Source organism: Fistularia commersonii, chromosome 1 (genome assembly GCF_037954325.1).
Source record: "Fistularia commersonii isolate RoL2024-O1a breed Wild chromosome 1, RoL_Fcom_v1.0, whole genome shotgun sequence".
NCBI lineage: Eukaryota > Metazoa > Chordata > Actinopteri > Syngnathiformes > Fistulariidae > Fistularia > Fistularia commersonii.
The window spans coordinates 14,755,495-14,770,798 of record NC_141284.1 but is presented as its reverse complement, the minus strand read 5'-3'; the positions used below and the strand labels follow the sequence as shown (position 1 = coordinate 14,770,798).

The window sequence follows — 15,304 nt, the reverse complement described above, 5'->3', positions numbered from 1 at the left end:
GATTCTTGTGAAAACAGGGTGGAGGCTGTAAAATTTAGACGACAGTGCCAGACAAAAGTTAAGTGCCACATTCATCAGAGAGGCGTGACAACAGCTAGACATGTGGGATAGTCAAAGTGGGTGATACTGCAGATTTGTTGAGGCTGCAAAGTCCTCAGATTCACACTTAAGGTGTGGACAATCCTAAGTCTTCTAAAAACAAGCACTAAAAGAGAAGCAAACATATCACCACTTGTTTTTTCTCAAAGAAAAAATCAGCTTTGTGACTAATACAGTGTTAAGAGTATGAAAGTAAGTACCAGGAGGCCAGTACCTAACAGAGAGAAGGGAGAAAATAAGAAGCCTATTGATGTTGTATTGCAATGAAGTCATAATCAAATAAACAAGTCACTGAAAGACCCTGTGGAGTCAGGTGAGGATGAAAATAATGATCAGTTTGTTTTATGTATACTCTGCAGTTCATCTATTTGATACATGTAACAAGATGACATTTTCATCATACTTTCCACTGCTGTAAACTTGTGTTTAGTATTCTTGGATAAGCGTGTGTAGCTTTATTAAAACCACCCTGTAAAAAAAAAAAAAAGATAATAATGTGATCTCGGTACATTTTCTATTATCAAACAGTATTACCGCTGTGTGTATATTAATAGGATGTCAGATTAATAAAAAAAAGTGTAGCCTTCCTCAATCTTAGTTGTGTGGATCCAGAGGCTTCACGCTCTATTATAAGAAAAAGTATGATCCCTTTAAGAATTCTCTGATTGTAGTCTTTGTTTACATAACACAGGGTGCAATCCAACGAACATGCGAGATAGCAAAAAGGTACACGTATGTTTAAAAGTTCTACAAATGACTTTCTTCCATGGGCTTTTAGGTCAAAATTAGCTTTTAGTGAATTTATATAAACTTACGTGAACGCTTGCAATTGTTAATTTTGTCAGAACCATCCGATTAATCAAAAGCTTGTCGAGAGGACCCCCCCTATAGAAAGTAGAAACCCAGAGAATGGTACGCCCCATTCCTGCTCCTCGCTGTTTTGTATCTGCTTCAGAGCGGATTCAACCGCCAAGTAAGTTACCTTTTGCAATGTCGGGTTGAAGAAGTTTGAAGCCAGTTTATTTAGTGAGAATTAAATTCGTGTGGCCACGTGGACGTAATCCTCTGGTTTTATGGTATGAATGAATTGGGTGTTGGATTTTTTTAAGCGCAGTCCTTAGGCTAATTTTCAGCTGCCGTTATTACTGTATTGCTAACGTTACACCGTGAAGCCTCATGTTTTCGTCAAGCCAGGAGGAGCACTGCGCCCCGTCCAAAGACCCAGTGAAATACGGGGAACTCGTGGTTTTGGGGTAAGTTGCATTTTTCTGAAATTTCCATGTCCTCATTCCACTTTTTGAACCCCCCATCTATTACATCGAGTCCAGTTTTAATGCCGCAAGATACACACACACACACATACACACAAGCTAACTTGGTGTTGCGTCGTTTCTGCTGGTTTGGAGATCAGGTAAATTCAACCTTAGGCATTCATTTCAACACGCACTATTCGCGACATCTACTGGCAACAGTTTGCGTTGGGGAAACCAGCTGGAAAATACACGCGCTCACGTTACGCAGCAAATCAGACACGTGCACGATCACACATGTGGACGTTTTCATGTGCGTAGTTCAAGCTTCGGATTATACAGTGGGAAAGAAGCAAGCTTTTGTTGTAATAAACACGTGGATTTCTATTTCATTGATGCATTCAGGGGCGCTTCAGTAGCGTTAGGAAATTGAATTGCAGCCTTGGCGTCTCCCCTTCATACCTTGAGTTGGATTCTTGAGGATTTAGGAATTCGGAAGTGGAGATAGCCCCCCATCCCCCAGCTGCCAGGGTTCTTCCTCTTTTCAAAGCGATTCTGTTCTCATACCGCTTAACATTTACAACTGCAAAATTCACAACCTGTCGTCACCTACACACGCACACGGAGAAGCGTCGCCATTTAAGGATGTCCAGTACAATTAGCCATCCCATAAAAGCACTGATTTCTTCACATCAATTTTGTTATGAATCGTCACCGTTTCATAGACACATGGTCTGGTGGGAAATCGTAAACCCCTCAAAGGTTTTTGGATCAGTAATTCAAGATTTAAAGCGTTTATTGTCACATGGTCAGTGTAGAAACGAGTTTCCCTGTACAGTGAAATTCCTACTTTCCTGTCCGTAATGCATTTGGATATATGCTGGTAGAAGAGTGCGAACATTGCAATAGAACGGTGAGTTGAATACAGTGTAATAAGACGATTGACTGCAACGCAGTAATGTAGGATATCAATCAAGAAAGGTGGCTAAATGAATGCATATGGTCCTTTGCATGTGCCTGCAAATGAAACATATAACAAAAAATCAGGCCTCCCATAAATAATAAAAGTACTGGCAGGGTAGACTGCAGTTGAACTCTTCAGTGTAGTTTAACTTTGTTAGTTTTCCCAAATAACAATTGTTGCTTCACTACATGTCACCATGTTATATTTTAGCATCTAATGTTCTTGGGGATTAAGGATGTGATTTGTGCATTTCATGCAGTAACATCACATATGGCCCGGGATCTATTTCAAATACAGATGCACAGGTAATCTTACTGGCATAACTTTGGAAGGTCCTGTACACATTTTAAAGATTTGATCCTTATGAACGAGTCAATGAATAAACTGCAATTAATGACAATAACAGGTTATCTTGTTGTTAATATCTTGCTTTGCAATTGTGTGATTGTTTTTAAACGCAAGAACAGTTTAAAACCACCTCTGCTCTTCTGTGTGTTATGGTAGTGTTATATTTGGTGTTGATCAGCTACATGAAGGGTGCCACAGGATAAGAAGCATCACTATGTGTCATCAGTAATATACAAGTTTGTTGCCATTATGGCAATTTATATTGAGAAATTCCAGATAGTTGTGCTTTGGAATACATAGCATCTGTTAGGAAGTTACCAGTTTATGTTCCATGTCCCCCATCCGTACTTTCACACTACTTATACTTATCGCATGAGACAAATAGCTAACTTTTTCCGTTCTACCAGTGGAACATGTGGTATATTTAATGCTCATACTTTTTAAAACCTCCCTCAACATAATCACATTTTTGAATCTTATATGACTGGAAATGTGATAACATCTGTGACATCATATCACACTCTGTTGATGAAATGATTGTAGATGAGCAGAGTAAACCTTGTTTGAGCAACAGTTTCTTTCTTCACAATGATGGCTGTTACTTGCACGATAGTCTCCTTCTCTCTGACTGAGTAGATTTGCTTGGTGCTGGTCAGTGAGGGGGGCTGACTGTGTGGGTGTCCTGGAAATGAAAGGACGGATTGATCAGGACCCAGCCTTTGCTTTTTCTTAGCTTCCTCTGTCTATTGTGGTTAGGAGACTGGGTCTATTGATTGAACTTTGTGCATTTCTTCCCAAAGACCTGTCTCATAAAGGAAGTGTCCAAATTATCTTGGGGGGATATATTTGGCACAGACAAGCACTGTTTGATTGTTGCCACACCTATTTTGGAATTATCATAATTTATAAAAGTAAATTTTTCTTGTTTATGAATGTTACATAGTCTGCCAGTGTGCAAGGTCGTGTTAATCACACTGATGTCCTAGCAGCATGAGTGACTTAACTGTTGCTTATTGACTGACTCACTGAGCCATCTTGCTGACTCTTAACGTGGTGATTTCACACTGGATATTTAAATGTTATTTTTAGGCTAGTAATTGGTTGCAGATTTCAATCCAGCATCATCCAACAAATATAAATTTGTTGGTCATTCCTCTAGACTACCTTTGCCTGTCTGACATGACAATGAGGTTTGTCACTCTTTAGCATAACATCCCCCTGATTCATGAAACACTATTCAGCTTTCATGTTACCATAAGAAGTAGGAGACGCTGCTGGTCCTGTTGTGCAACCCTGGAGGATGTGTTGTGGTACAAGTCTCTAATCCTTCTATTAAGTATTTGAAGTTAAATCTCTTGTCTATTTGGCACAGGTAAAAAAACTGATTATAATTAGTAGAGCAGAAAATTAATAAGCATATCAAAACTAATGTGACTGCACTAGTCGCTGAATGTTCTTTCTGCCTGAGTATAAATTATATATATATATATATATATATATATATATATATTAGGCCCGTATTCTATATTTAGAATTTATCAATACATTTCTGCTTAGCTTCAAAGAGCTACATTTTATTATGATAGGCTGCTCTTTATGTTGATTGGTATTATATTATTTTCTGGACAGGTCCTTTATTCAGGAATGAGTATCAGAGGTACGGCTCATGTTAGAGAAGCCAGACTGAGAGAAGCCAGAAATGGTTTGGTCATGTACAAAGGAGGGATAGCGAATATATTGGTAGACGGATGCTGGAATTAGAGCTGCCAGGAAGGAGGTCTAGAGGAAGACCAAGGAGAAGATTTATAGATGTAGTGAGAAAGGATATGGAAGTAGTTGGTGTGAGAGAGGAGGCTACAGAGGATAGGGTTAGATGGAGAGGGTTGATTCGCTGTGGCGACCCCTGAAGGGAAAAGATGAAAGGAGAAGGAGGACAGGTCCTTTATTCAAATTTCAAGCACCAACTCAGTGTTTTCCCCATATGTATGATCATTAATATTTCTGGAAGATATAAATCTTTATGAACATAAAAATCAGATTTGTAATATCCTCACCTGTTTACAGTTTTTTGGTAAATCTGTAACCAAGATACTTTTCCAACATGTTGCATTAGAGGTGAAGTTATAACCTGTGAGATGTTGACTATTCTTACCAAGTGGGAGTGTATGTGGCCAGACAACTTTTCAATATTCCAGTGGCTGTGGTCTGATCAGTGTTCAACAAAGTCTGTTTGGTCCTTGGAGCTGTAGCAAAAATGCTTTTTTCCTCAGTATTATGTCCCCAAAGTCCTGCCTTCTGTGTCTCAGGTGGATTCTATGCAAACCAATTCAAAGGTAGCATCTCAGATGCTTTCCTTCTGTCTAGCGAATCAGTCAATACCTCTCCCTAATATGTAGCTTACTTTTTTTACAGCCTACATGCCTCTCCACAACTTTAGTATTATTCCCCATTTACACCTCTTTGAGAAGAGAACATGAGATGGATGTGAAAATGTATAGACATAGGTTCCCACATGCACATACCAGAATATGCATTCACTGCAATATTATCTTTTCCTGCCACGTGCTATACAGTATGAGCTGATTGCTGTACAAGAAGGAACCATTTGAACGTTTTAGTTCAATGTTAAACATTATGAAGGAAACAATGGTCCTTCTGAGTGCTTAATTTCCAAGACAAGACCAGGACCTTCCTTCTCAACATCTGAATAGGTCTTTTGATGTTTATTAAGCTTTTGTTTCTTAGAGAACTGCACTACTGGTCTGTCACTTTTAGAGAGTAACTCGGAAGAAAGCAGCATTGGTTCCCTTATGGGATTTTGACCTCCAAAAAACTGTGGCTCACAGCTACTGCTTATTACCAAACACAAGTTCAATGTGTGGAAGTCTTTGTCTGACTGGGAGGTGCTGTCATGGTTAAAAAAAGTTAAAATGGAATAGCAAGACTGCAATCCTTAGACAACTTAATAGTATATGTCTTACATAATATTTGATGTCTGTACCCTGCCAAAAGCTCTTCATGAATCGGATGAAATGTGAGCCAGCTTGAAAAATACCAAGCTTATGCCTAACATTATAATAGATTCAACAGAAAAAATAATCTTGCTGCACTTGCTTTGCTAACCAAGGAACCAACTCCAATGTGTTAAATGTTGATTTAAGCTTTGCTGTTACCAGTAAAATGTATTGGTGTGCAGAAATTCATTACCTTTCCTCGTGTTAGGTGAGGTACCACCAAAATACTTTAAGGAATAATTGGGGAGAATGACAATTGCAATAAAAAGAGACACGGCAATGCCATGCAGAGCACCTCTTTACACTAACCCAAAGGCTGAACGGTTTGATCATATGCACTCCACTCTTTACTGCAAATATGTCTACTTTCACATCAGAAGAAAACAGTCGATTGTTCATTCCTCCAAACCATCTTTTAATTGTTTTTCAACTCCTCTAGTGGGCTTTCACAAGGACCCTCTTAAGCTTTGCAATCATTGCATATGCAGTTACCATCAGCATGTGTTATCACACAACACCATTTGTTTCTGTCAGATTATCTGGGTCCATACAGAGATACTGTATTCACATGCTATATTCTTTACATTAGTATTTGAATTCAGTTTCATTTTAGCCAGGACCCCTTGGTGTTACGTCTCTGCATTTTAGTCTTCACAATTACAAATAGTGGGTGACAAAAGAAGGTTCAAAAGCACCTTGTGACAGGCTCAGTTGTTTTCTAATAAAAGGGTAGCCCCCTGCCCTGGTCACTTAAACTCTAAACAAATTAGAGGATATTCACGGTAAAGCTTAGTTCTTATCAACACCTCATGTAAAGAAATAGGACTACAATAGCCTGGTAGATGCACAATCAACTTACCACCAGGCCACATTGTATGATACCCTTCCAGATTTTCTCGCATAATTCTACAACTTTACTGTAATTTTCACGACTTTGATGCAAAAAACATACACAAACACCTAGCTGTAGAAATGTAAATGGTTTAAAAATTGAGCGCCCATCACAGTTAAGAATTCATGTTTGAAAAGATTTGGATCAACATTTTATACATAAAATAATTACTTGAATTACTTTGAATTGTAACATCAATCAGATTTTCATATCCAAGTAAGTCTTAATGTCCATATGACATATTTCTAATGTTAAGTTGCCCTATTGTGATGTAACTTTATGTTCGATGTTGTTGTTAGCAAGAGACATCTCGTAGTATCAGGTGTTGACATAAGCTGGAGTATAACAACATTTACATACAGCTAAAACCTTTGTGGAATTAGCAGCATCACATTCTTTGTGATTCCAAAAATCAATTTGATGTTGGGGCTGTTCTCTTGATCCTCGTGCATAAATGTTCTCAGTTTCCTCCTGTCATCAGTCAAGTTGGCTGTAGTTTTGTCCACAGTATCATCCAGTGCCTCTCTGGCACACTGTGGGTGGCTTGTCCCGCAGGCCAGCATTGTGCACTGAGCTGACCGGGACCATGTGTTTCCTTGCCTGGCCAGACGTGTGGAGACATGAGACAGGTGGACAAGCTTGGGAGGGAGGTCTTGAGGTGAAAAAAGAAGATCCTTGACCCTAATGTCACATGCGTTTGAAACCGTGAGAAGAAAATGATTGTCAAAAACGGGGGCTCATTCTAATTGAATCTTGTTACACTAAATGCAGTGTGAATCGAAGGACAGTACGCTTTTTGCTGCTGAAAAGTGAGTGGTCAGTACACTGTAGTTGGTGACAGAAGGTCTGTGTGTTGGATCAGAGTAGTGCATGGGGTGTCCCAGCTGTAGAAACCAGCTGGTGGATGGGGGAAGGACCAGGCTTACCGGAAGGGGCTTCTTCATTCATAAGGAGTTGCTGAAGCTAGATGCCTGGCAGCAGGTTGAAGGACGAAACTGGACACTACTATCAAGACGCGAAAGGAGAATAGGATCCTTAGGTCATACTGAGGCTTTAAAAAGTAATTGTTAAACTGAACACATGAGTTTGTCTTGTCGTTCATGGCTATGAGAAAATGTATTTTAGTCCTGCAAGTCAGTTCTTTACCCATGCTGCGCGTCCCCAAAGTGGTAGCAAACCTGACATGCATCTTAAAGCCTGCTCCTGCCTGGGCCACTGAGCAAAAGAACAGCTGCAGTTTACACAGAACAGGCTCACAGAAATCAAAAGCACCCCAGTGTATTACATAATAAAAACATTATCCAAGGTACTGCGAGGATTGCTAATTGGGTGTGAGTTGGATTTTCAGTGATGTAATGCAAGTTCCCTTTCAGATACATGACGGTTTTCTAATTCTCCATGTTGTACTTTTTATATGATTACTGTATAATTCACCTTTAGATATCTTTAGATTTGCTCTTTTGTGCCTACACCAACATTTGCATTTTTTTAAATGTTACTGAACTTGCTGTCCTTCCCTCCATCCCCACCCCCTCTTGTGACAGGTACAATGGCTCTCTGCCCAATGGTGATCGGGGTAGACGGAAAAGCAGATTTGCGTTATTCAGGAGGACCAAAGCCAATGGTGTTAAACCAAGCACTGTGCACATCCTTAACACACCGCAGGCCAGCAAGGTACAGAATCCATCAAATGATAAATGAATGATTCTAATTGGGTACAGGCAGTTTTCACGATGCCTTTTATTTCATTTATTAAAAGAACCGGAAAACAGGACATTTTCTCACTCACAAAGTTTGTGAGTAACAAAATGTAATATCTGTGGTAACGCTAATAATATTTATTCTGGTACAAAATTAATAAATAATTACATAAATCAGTACAATTCATTGGACATATTTTAGAAAAGCTTATCACTCATTTTGCAAATTTGCCTTATTTTTTTTCAATTACGTTTATGACTTAGCAGACATTTGGGCATTATTTACATGTGATGTAATTATCGAGCTAATTTCACTACATTATGCATTTTTCACAACCAGGTAGACCAGTTACCATTTCCGCATCAAAAGAATTGAGTTTTATATCATGAGGATATCAAGTTAATGTGAGAATCATTAGACAGGTAAATGTCAAAAAGATTGTAGACATTTACCTTGCAATGAAAGTATGATTGACATTCAAATTCAGCATCTGACTTTTTAAAAATCAAAATTAAATATTTTTATGTATTACATAATAAACATTTAAAACTGTGGTGGCTTCTCATCAGATCTTTAGATAACAGTAGTAACCAAGGAACGCTCTTCCAATCAAAGGGTGGATCCAGATAGAGCAAAATCTACTCTATAATCTACAATAAACCACATAACAATGTGTGAGAAATGTAATTGTCCTCCTGGGAATATAGATAAAAGGAACCAATTCCACTTAATGGAATTCATGTCAGTCAACACACAGAAACTCCAATATATCTTTGAAAGGGAGATATCAGCAGACAAATTGTTGACTGATAAGTCAGACTAAGAAAAGAGTTACCAGATAAATTAGAATACAACTTTTTCAATCTCAGTGTGATGGACTTTGAATGTTGTGATGGTGATTTGGTCATGATGTCTGTCGATGTTTTTCTTTTACTGAATAGTTGACTTTTATTGCAAATACTGCACAACTTAAGCTTAAAGCTAAAGTAAACAAAGGTATTTTTGAGTCTCCCTGCTACTAGCTATATTTTTCTGTTTGTTTTGAAAACAATGCAAAGAAAGGCATTTATGCAAGAAGAGAGGTTCTGTTTTAGAGACAGGAACTGCTGTGAACTTCTTCCCCTTTTACAACTGCTCTCTTCTACCAGCCTATAAGCAAGCCCAGAATAGGAAGGGAAAAAGGTTTTGCAGTTAACTGACACCCCCGCCCCGGCCCCAACCCCCTGGTCTGTACACACCGTCAAAAATATCCACTCCAAAATGTAATCACAGAAAAGCCTTCCTTTCAGGTCAAAGAAGTAAAGTGAAACATGCGACCCCCGCCCCTTTATATTGTTATCTTCCTCACAGCAGTCCCCCAGCCCACTCCTGTTCAATCGGAGCGAAGCTGTCTCTTACCCGTGAACCAATAACGCTGAGAGGGAACACTTACTGGGCTATGCACTCTTTATAGACAGATAATGTGGAGCTTCAATGACATCGCTCACAGCCTCCAGTTCCAGTCCTGCCCCTACTTCTTAGTCTCCCTATTTAGGGGTTTTTTACATTTGAAGGGGTGCTGTAATCGTTTAGAAAAAACATACGCTTGTGTATGATTTCAGCAAAACATTATTTAGTAGAGTCAAGACTGTATGTGATGATGCCATTTAACCCGTTCGTCTGATATTAGCAGGAATGCATGGAGTTGTAGGAGTGAAGACCTATGTTCTCCCTCCATTTTCTGGAAAGGATGGATGTTTGGAATTGAGATTTGAGATTAGAGCAGGATGATTGTGGCTTAAATACATCCTCCTTCGCCACACTATTGAGGGGATAGACAGGCTTTTGTCTTCTGGACATTTTAAGTTGCCTGTTGATGGAGTGTTAGCCTACTTTGCACAAGTTTCTCTGTTCTCTTCTTCAAGACTTTCTTGGCACTGACTAGAAATTATGCAATACCATTGCATGAACCACTACTTCACTGTTCGTTCTCTACTGATAAAAAAAGTTGAAGTTGAGCTGTGCACAGGAGAGCCATTTATATTATTCCAGCAACCATCATTGTAAATGCATATTATCATGCAATGCATCATTTGAGTTGTCTTTCAAGTAAAACTAGACACAGCGTAACTGGTCTGACTGTTACATAAAATTTTGCCTTTTTTAAATGATCTCACTAATTTTCTAATACTTCCATGTTTGTACTTTTCTAATACCGGTACTTCTACATCAAGTGGAAAGTTAGCCAGCATATTTTTAATGAGTACAGATCTATCTTTAAGAAAATTATCTGAGATTTAATGTTGACATTAATTGATATTTGAATCACAAGCTGTGATTTAAAAAAAAAAAAATCAATGTCACAGGTAGAGAACCGTATACATCAATATACTGACTTAATTAATATACACTTCATTTTGCCAATTTTATTGGATCAGTCATTTAATTATCTGTTATTTTGATAATCTGTTATATTACAGGCTGTTAACTGTAGAGGCCAGCATAGCATCTCATATACACTGTCCAGGAACCAGACAGTGGTTGTGGAATATAGCCATGATAAGGACACAGACATGTTTCAGGTAAATCTTCTCTCTTCTCATATTCAAACAAGCTACTACAAGCCGCTGAGCGACTGGCATATTAGTACTCATGGAATAGATATATCATGAGTGTGTGTTCTTCTGCTTACCTAATGGTTGCCTCACAGAAATACAGTTATCTCAACTGACTTATCTCAGTAACTGTAGGACCTGTATAATTTGAATGTAAAATTAACTGCTGTATAACATACTGCACATGCGAGATGGCAAAGACATTGAAGACAGCCATAGACTGTACATCTACCATTAAGAGAATACCTGCTGAATGATCACGTGATCACCACAAAACCTTCCCTATACGTCACATAGCACTCACTGTGCAAACAGATAATTAAAAAAGTGGAACAGAGGTTAATGTCCATGGGTAAATATGGAATGAGCTCAATCACAACTCAATGCATCCAAAGTCGAAAAGCACTGAAACACTTTCAACATTTTACTGAGATACTACTTAAAACTGGGAAGAAAAAGCTCAGTTTTCTGATGTGTGCCGTATAGAAGGGAAGCAATACATGGAAATAGCTTGAAGTCAATTATTTGTGCTATGTAATTATTGTGTTGTGCTTTTTAGATTGGGCGTTCCACTGAGAGCCCTATAGATTTTGTGGTGACCGACACAATAGCAGGAGGCCAAGACGGCGAGGAGACGCCCATCACACAGAGCACCATCTCCCGTTTTGCTTGCCGAGTTGTGTGTGAACGTAATCCGCCGTACACAGCTCGTATCTATGCAGCTGGATTTGACTCTTCTAAAAACATCTTCCTTGGGGTAAATGCCAATTATTCTAACATGCTCAATAATGACTGTCTTTAACAATAAACTCAACTGTTTTATCGTATACACTAGGCAGATAACCTCACCTTATATGCTTGCCTATTCATTCTAACCAAAAGGAAAAAGCTGCAAAATGGAAGAATCCTGACGGCCACATGGATGGCTTGACGACCAATGGCGTGCTTGTAATGCACCCTAAGGGTGGCTTTACTGAGGAATCCAAGCCTGGTGTTTGGAGAGAGATTTCAGTTTGCGGAGATGTATACACTCTGAGAGAAACCCGCTCTGCGCAGACCCCCGGCAAATTGGTCAGTACTTGGCAGACCAAGGATTGCTGCTTCAATGAAGTGTTGCTGTTCCTGATGTCCCATCACAAACAGAAAATAGCTTTGATCATCACTTGCACAGCATCAAGTGAATTTGCCTTTTCTCCTTTCATTCAGGTGGAGAATGAGAATAATATACTACAGGACGGCTCCCTGGTGGATCTGTGTGGAGCTACGTTGCTGTGGCGCACAGCAGAAGGCCTCTTTCACACTCCTACACAAAAGCATTTGGAGGCTCTGAGGCAGGAGATCAATGCGGCGCGGCCCCAGTGCCCCGTCGGTCTGAACACTCTGGCCTTCCCAAGCATGCAGCGCAGTCGAGCCTTCTCCTCTCTTGAGGAGAAGCAGCCTTGGGTCTACCTGGCGTGTGGCCACGTGCACGGTTATCACAACTGGGGTCACCGATCAGAGCAGGAGCCTAACACCCAGCGAGAGTGTCCCATGTGCCGGGTAGTTGGGCCCTATGTACCACTTTGGCTTGGCTGCGAGCCAGCCTTCTACGTAGACACAGGGGCACCCACGCATGCATTTGTTCCATGTGGACACGTGTGCTCAGAGAAATCCGTCAAATACTGGGCGGAGATCCCTCTCCCTCATGGCACCCATGCCTTTCATGCTGCCTGCCCCTTCTGCGCCACCCAGCTCAGCCTCACCCAAGGCTGTTCCAAACTAATCTTCCAGGGCCCAGTTGACTGAGCTAAAGGCTCCTGCTCCAGAGAGATTGGACAAGAATGCCACCATGCTGTGAAACTGTTTTATTTTGTGCTTTCTATTATTTGTGTACACCAGCTGTGGAAAGAAGTTCGGCTTATCAAGCTCTGGTGAGATACTTCATATTCTGCACAACAGAGCGCCATCGCAAATTGTCGAGGGCCTCGTTTTTGATTTCTCACTGTGGCACTAGGAGATGTGGAGAACTATGGACCACATATGGCCGACTCCTCTCGAACCAAAAACTTTTACTGTTAAAAAAGGACAGCTGTTACTCGTGAAATTAAAATAGCTGCTGTTTTGCAATCGAAGGCTGTAAGATTAGAGTTGTTGAAAGAATTAGCTTTTTTCCCTCTCTGAATGAACAAGATTATATTGAGCCAGTGAAATTGAGTCCATGTGAATGAAGAGAAAGGATATGGGTTTTGTCTAGTTTCTAGTAGACAGTAGAGGTTCAAAAGCCAGACAGCTGGACTGTTGGCTGAGAAAAGGTCTGTAAAGAGATTGATCCTAGATCTCTCAGAAGGAAGTGCTCCCCATTGGTCATTTGACCCTTTACCTTAAATGGCATCTACATCACATAACTTGGGAGGCGTCTTCCATTTGATTAAAAAAAACTTGAAGGAGGGGACAAAGACTTTGTGTACAGAGATATAATTGAGTGCCTAACTTCCCATTTAATTTTGGGAATATTTTTCATTCAAAGGATATTTTGTTGAAGGCAAAGGAAGACTGGGTTTTGCATACAGACATAAGGAAATGACAACCCACACAGATTCCTCTTCCCATTTTTATGACATAGAAGAGGTATTTTACTATTTTGGCCCCTGTACTATTTTGTAATGCAAATATTAATATATTTTTCTCTTGCAAAAATAATGTGTGAGAATGCTATGAATGCGCGTGTGCATGTGTGACCGTCTGTGGGTTGGAGTGTGTGGCGGGTGCCCCTCAGGCTTTGTTTAAATCTCCCTGCATCATGTCACCTCTATCCCTTTTGTGTGATTTCGCCTACCACTCAAAACACTACTAGAGAGAACACAGGAATTTAACCAACCTTGCATGGGTTGACAATGAATGTATTGATTTACATTGACACCTCTCAACTGGTGGTGCTTTCTTGATGACTGTGTTGTCAACAATGTAGGTAAGGCAATATTCAACCTGCAGTCAAAGTCGGCGTTGGAACTGTCGAATATGCATCAATGACACCTGCTTGACAGCTGTGTCTGTTTCCCACAAATGTACTCCATTCAAACTGCACTGTTGTTAGCTTTATCCCGTGTGTTGGGTCTGATCCAATGATTTGTGCACCATGAAACCTGGCCAAAGCCTCAGCAGCATCCAGAGATTATACCAAATAAGAGGAGGAGCTATTTTTTCTCCACATGCAAGATATAACCACTTCCTCCAAATAGAGTGTTTTCTGTAAGCAATTCTAAATCTAAACTGCTGCTATGGCGAAACGTTGACAGCTTTGGATTATAGTCAAGGCTGTGGAGTTGCGTACACCAGCTCTGTGGAAAAATGATATAATCTAACACAATGCCAAATTTGGTAAATTCTCTCCCATGTGGATGATTCAAATTGTTTTGAAAAGAAAAAAAAAACATGGATGAACCCAGAGATAAAATCAGGGACAGATCTGCATTCTTCTGTAATGTTAGCCTCAGATTGCCCATGTGTAAAGTGCAGCTGAAGCAAAGTCAGTCACTAGTTTTATCAGAAGAATACCTAGCATTCAATTTCTAGTAATAGCATCCAAAAAGTAATCAATGTTATGTAATTTTGGATAGAATTCAGAGGTGTTGCAGATGGGAGAAATCCACCCTTATTAAAAGCTCAAGGATTTAAACAGGAAAAAATCAAATTCATAAGCAAGGCAGGACTGTCTGTCCCCCAGGTCCTTCCTGTGAGAAGCATACTTAGCTTGCTGAGCAAAATTACTTATAGCTCACAGGTCAGAGCTTTTCTGAATGGATTGATTTCTTCACATTTTATGTAGCCACCGTGCAGGGTCAGGCACTAGCCGCATATTGTACAAAAGCATTCCTTTTTAACTTTCAGCCCAAACACTGTGCCCATTGCTAAAGACTGTTCAGTAACAGCTGCATAGTAGCTGCCTCAAACATTCCTCCTTGGTAAACATGGGTGGGGCCCTTAGTTCACTCAAGGGCTTGTTCTATGATTTTGTCTCCAACAGGAACTCTGTAAAGCCATGGAACGCAGTGATATGCCCAATGCCACCTTTTGCTCATAATAAAATATTTTTTAAAAATAACTTGGAATGAGGTGCCGTTTCCGTTTTGTAGGCCTGACAAGTCAATTTTTATACTCGAAGCTGATCGTACACTGAGGCGATTCAAAATGATTCAATTACTTAAAAGGGGAACAGATATTTGTTCCTTCTTCTGGCCACTGCCTTTGAACTCTCAGTTTGTCTCAGCCATGTTCACACAACATAGCAGAAATATTTAATCACACAGTTACATATGTGTTTCATCATTCCCCTGTATGAGCATTCCCTTGCTATCTTTGTTGCGAGAATGGCTCAGAATTTGATAGTCCTATCAGTCACTATTTTTGAGATAAGGGACAACATTTTCTTGAAGTCTATCCATATTTCATATTATATCGGCTTC

General features: G+C 39.9%; 1 protein-coding gene across 1 annotated transcript; it reads left to right on the top strand.

Moving 5' to 3' along the window:
- The first annotated feature begins 1,026 nt into the window (after positions 1 to 1,026).
- Positions 1,027 to 14,272, top strand: peli2 (pellino E3 ubiquitin protein ligase family member 2). The gene is made up of 6 exons (XM_086149857.1): positions 1,027 to 1,352; positions 8,112 to 8,241; positions 10,728 to 10,829; positions 11,422 to 11,619; positions 11,745 to 11,933; positions 12,069 to 14,272. The coding sequence occupies exons 1-6, from the start codon at positions 1,276 to 1,278 to the stop codon at positions 12,645 to 12,647; spliced, it is 1,275 nt and encodes a 424-aa protein (XP_086005983.1). The 5' UTR covers positions 1,027 to 1,275; the 3' UTR covers positions 12,648 to 14,272.
- Positions 14,273 to 15,304: the final 1,032 nt, after the last annotated feature.

Excerpts from the sequence above, each read along its gene's own strand:
- peli2 (XM_086149857.1), top strand. The coding sequence starts at position 1,276 with ATGTTTTCGTCAAGCCAGGAGGAGCACTGCGCCCCGTCCAAAGACCCA. Across the intron at positions 1,353-8,111 it reads GGGGAACTCGTGGTTTTGGG|GTACAATGGCTCTCTGCCCA; the intron begins GTAAGTTGCATT and ends CTCTTGTGACAG. Across the intron at positions 11,620-11,744 it reads CTAAAAACATCTTCCTTGGG|GAAAAAGCTGCAAAATGGAA; the intron begins GTAAATGCCAAT and ends TCTAACCAAAAG.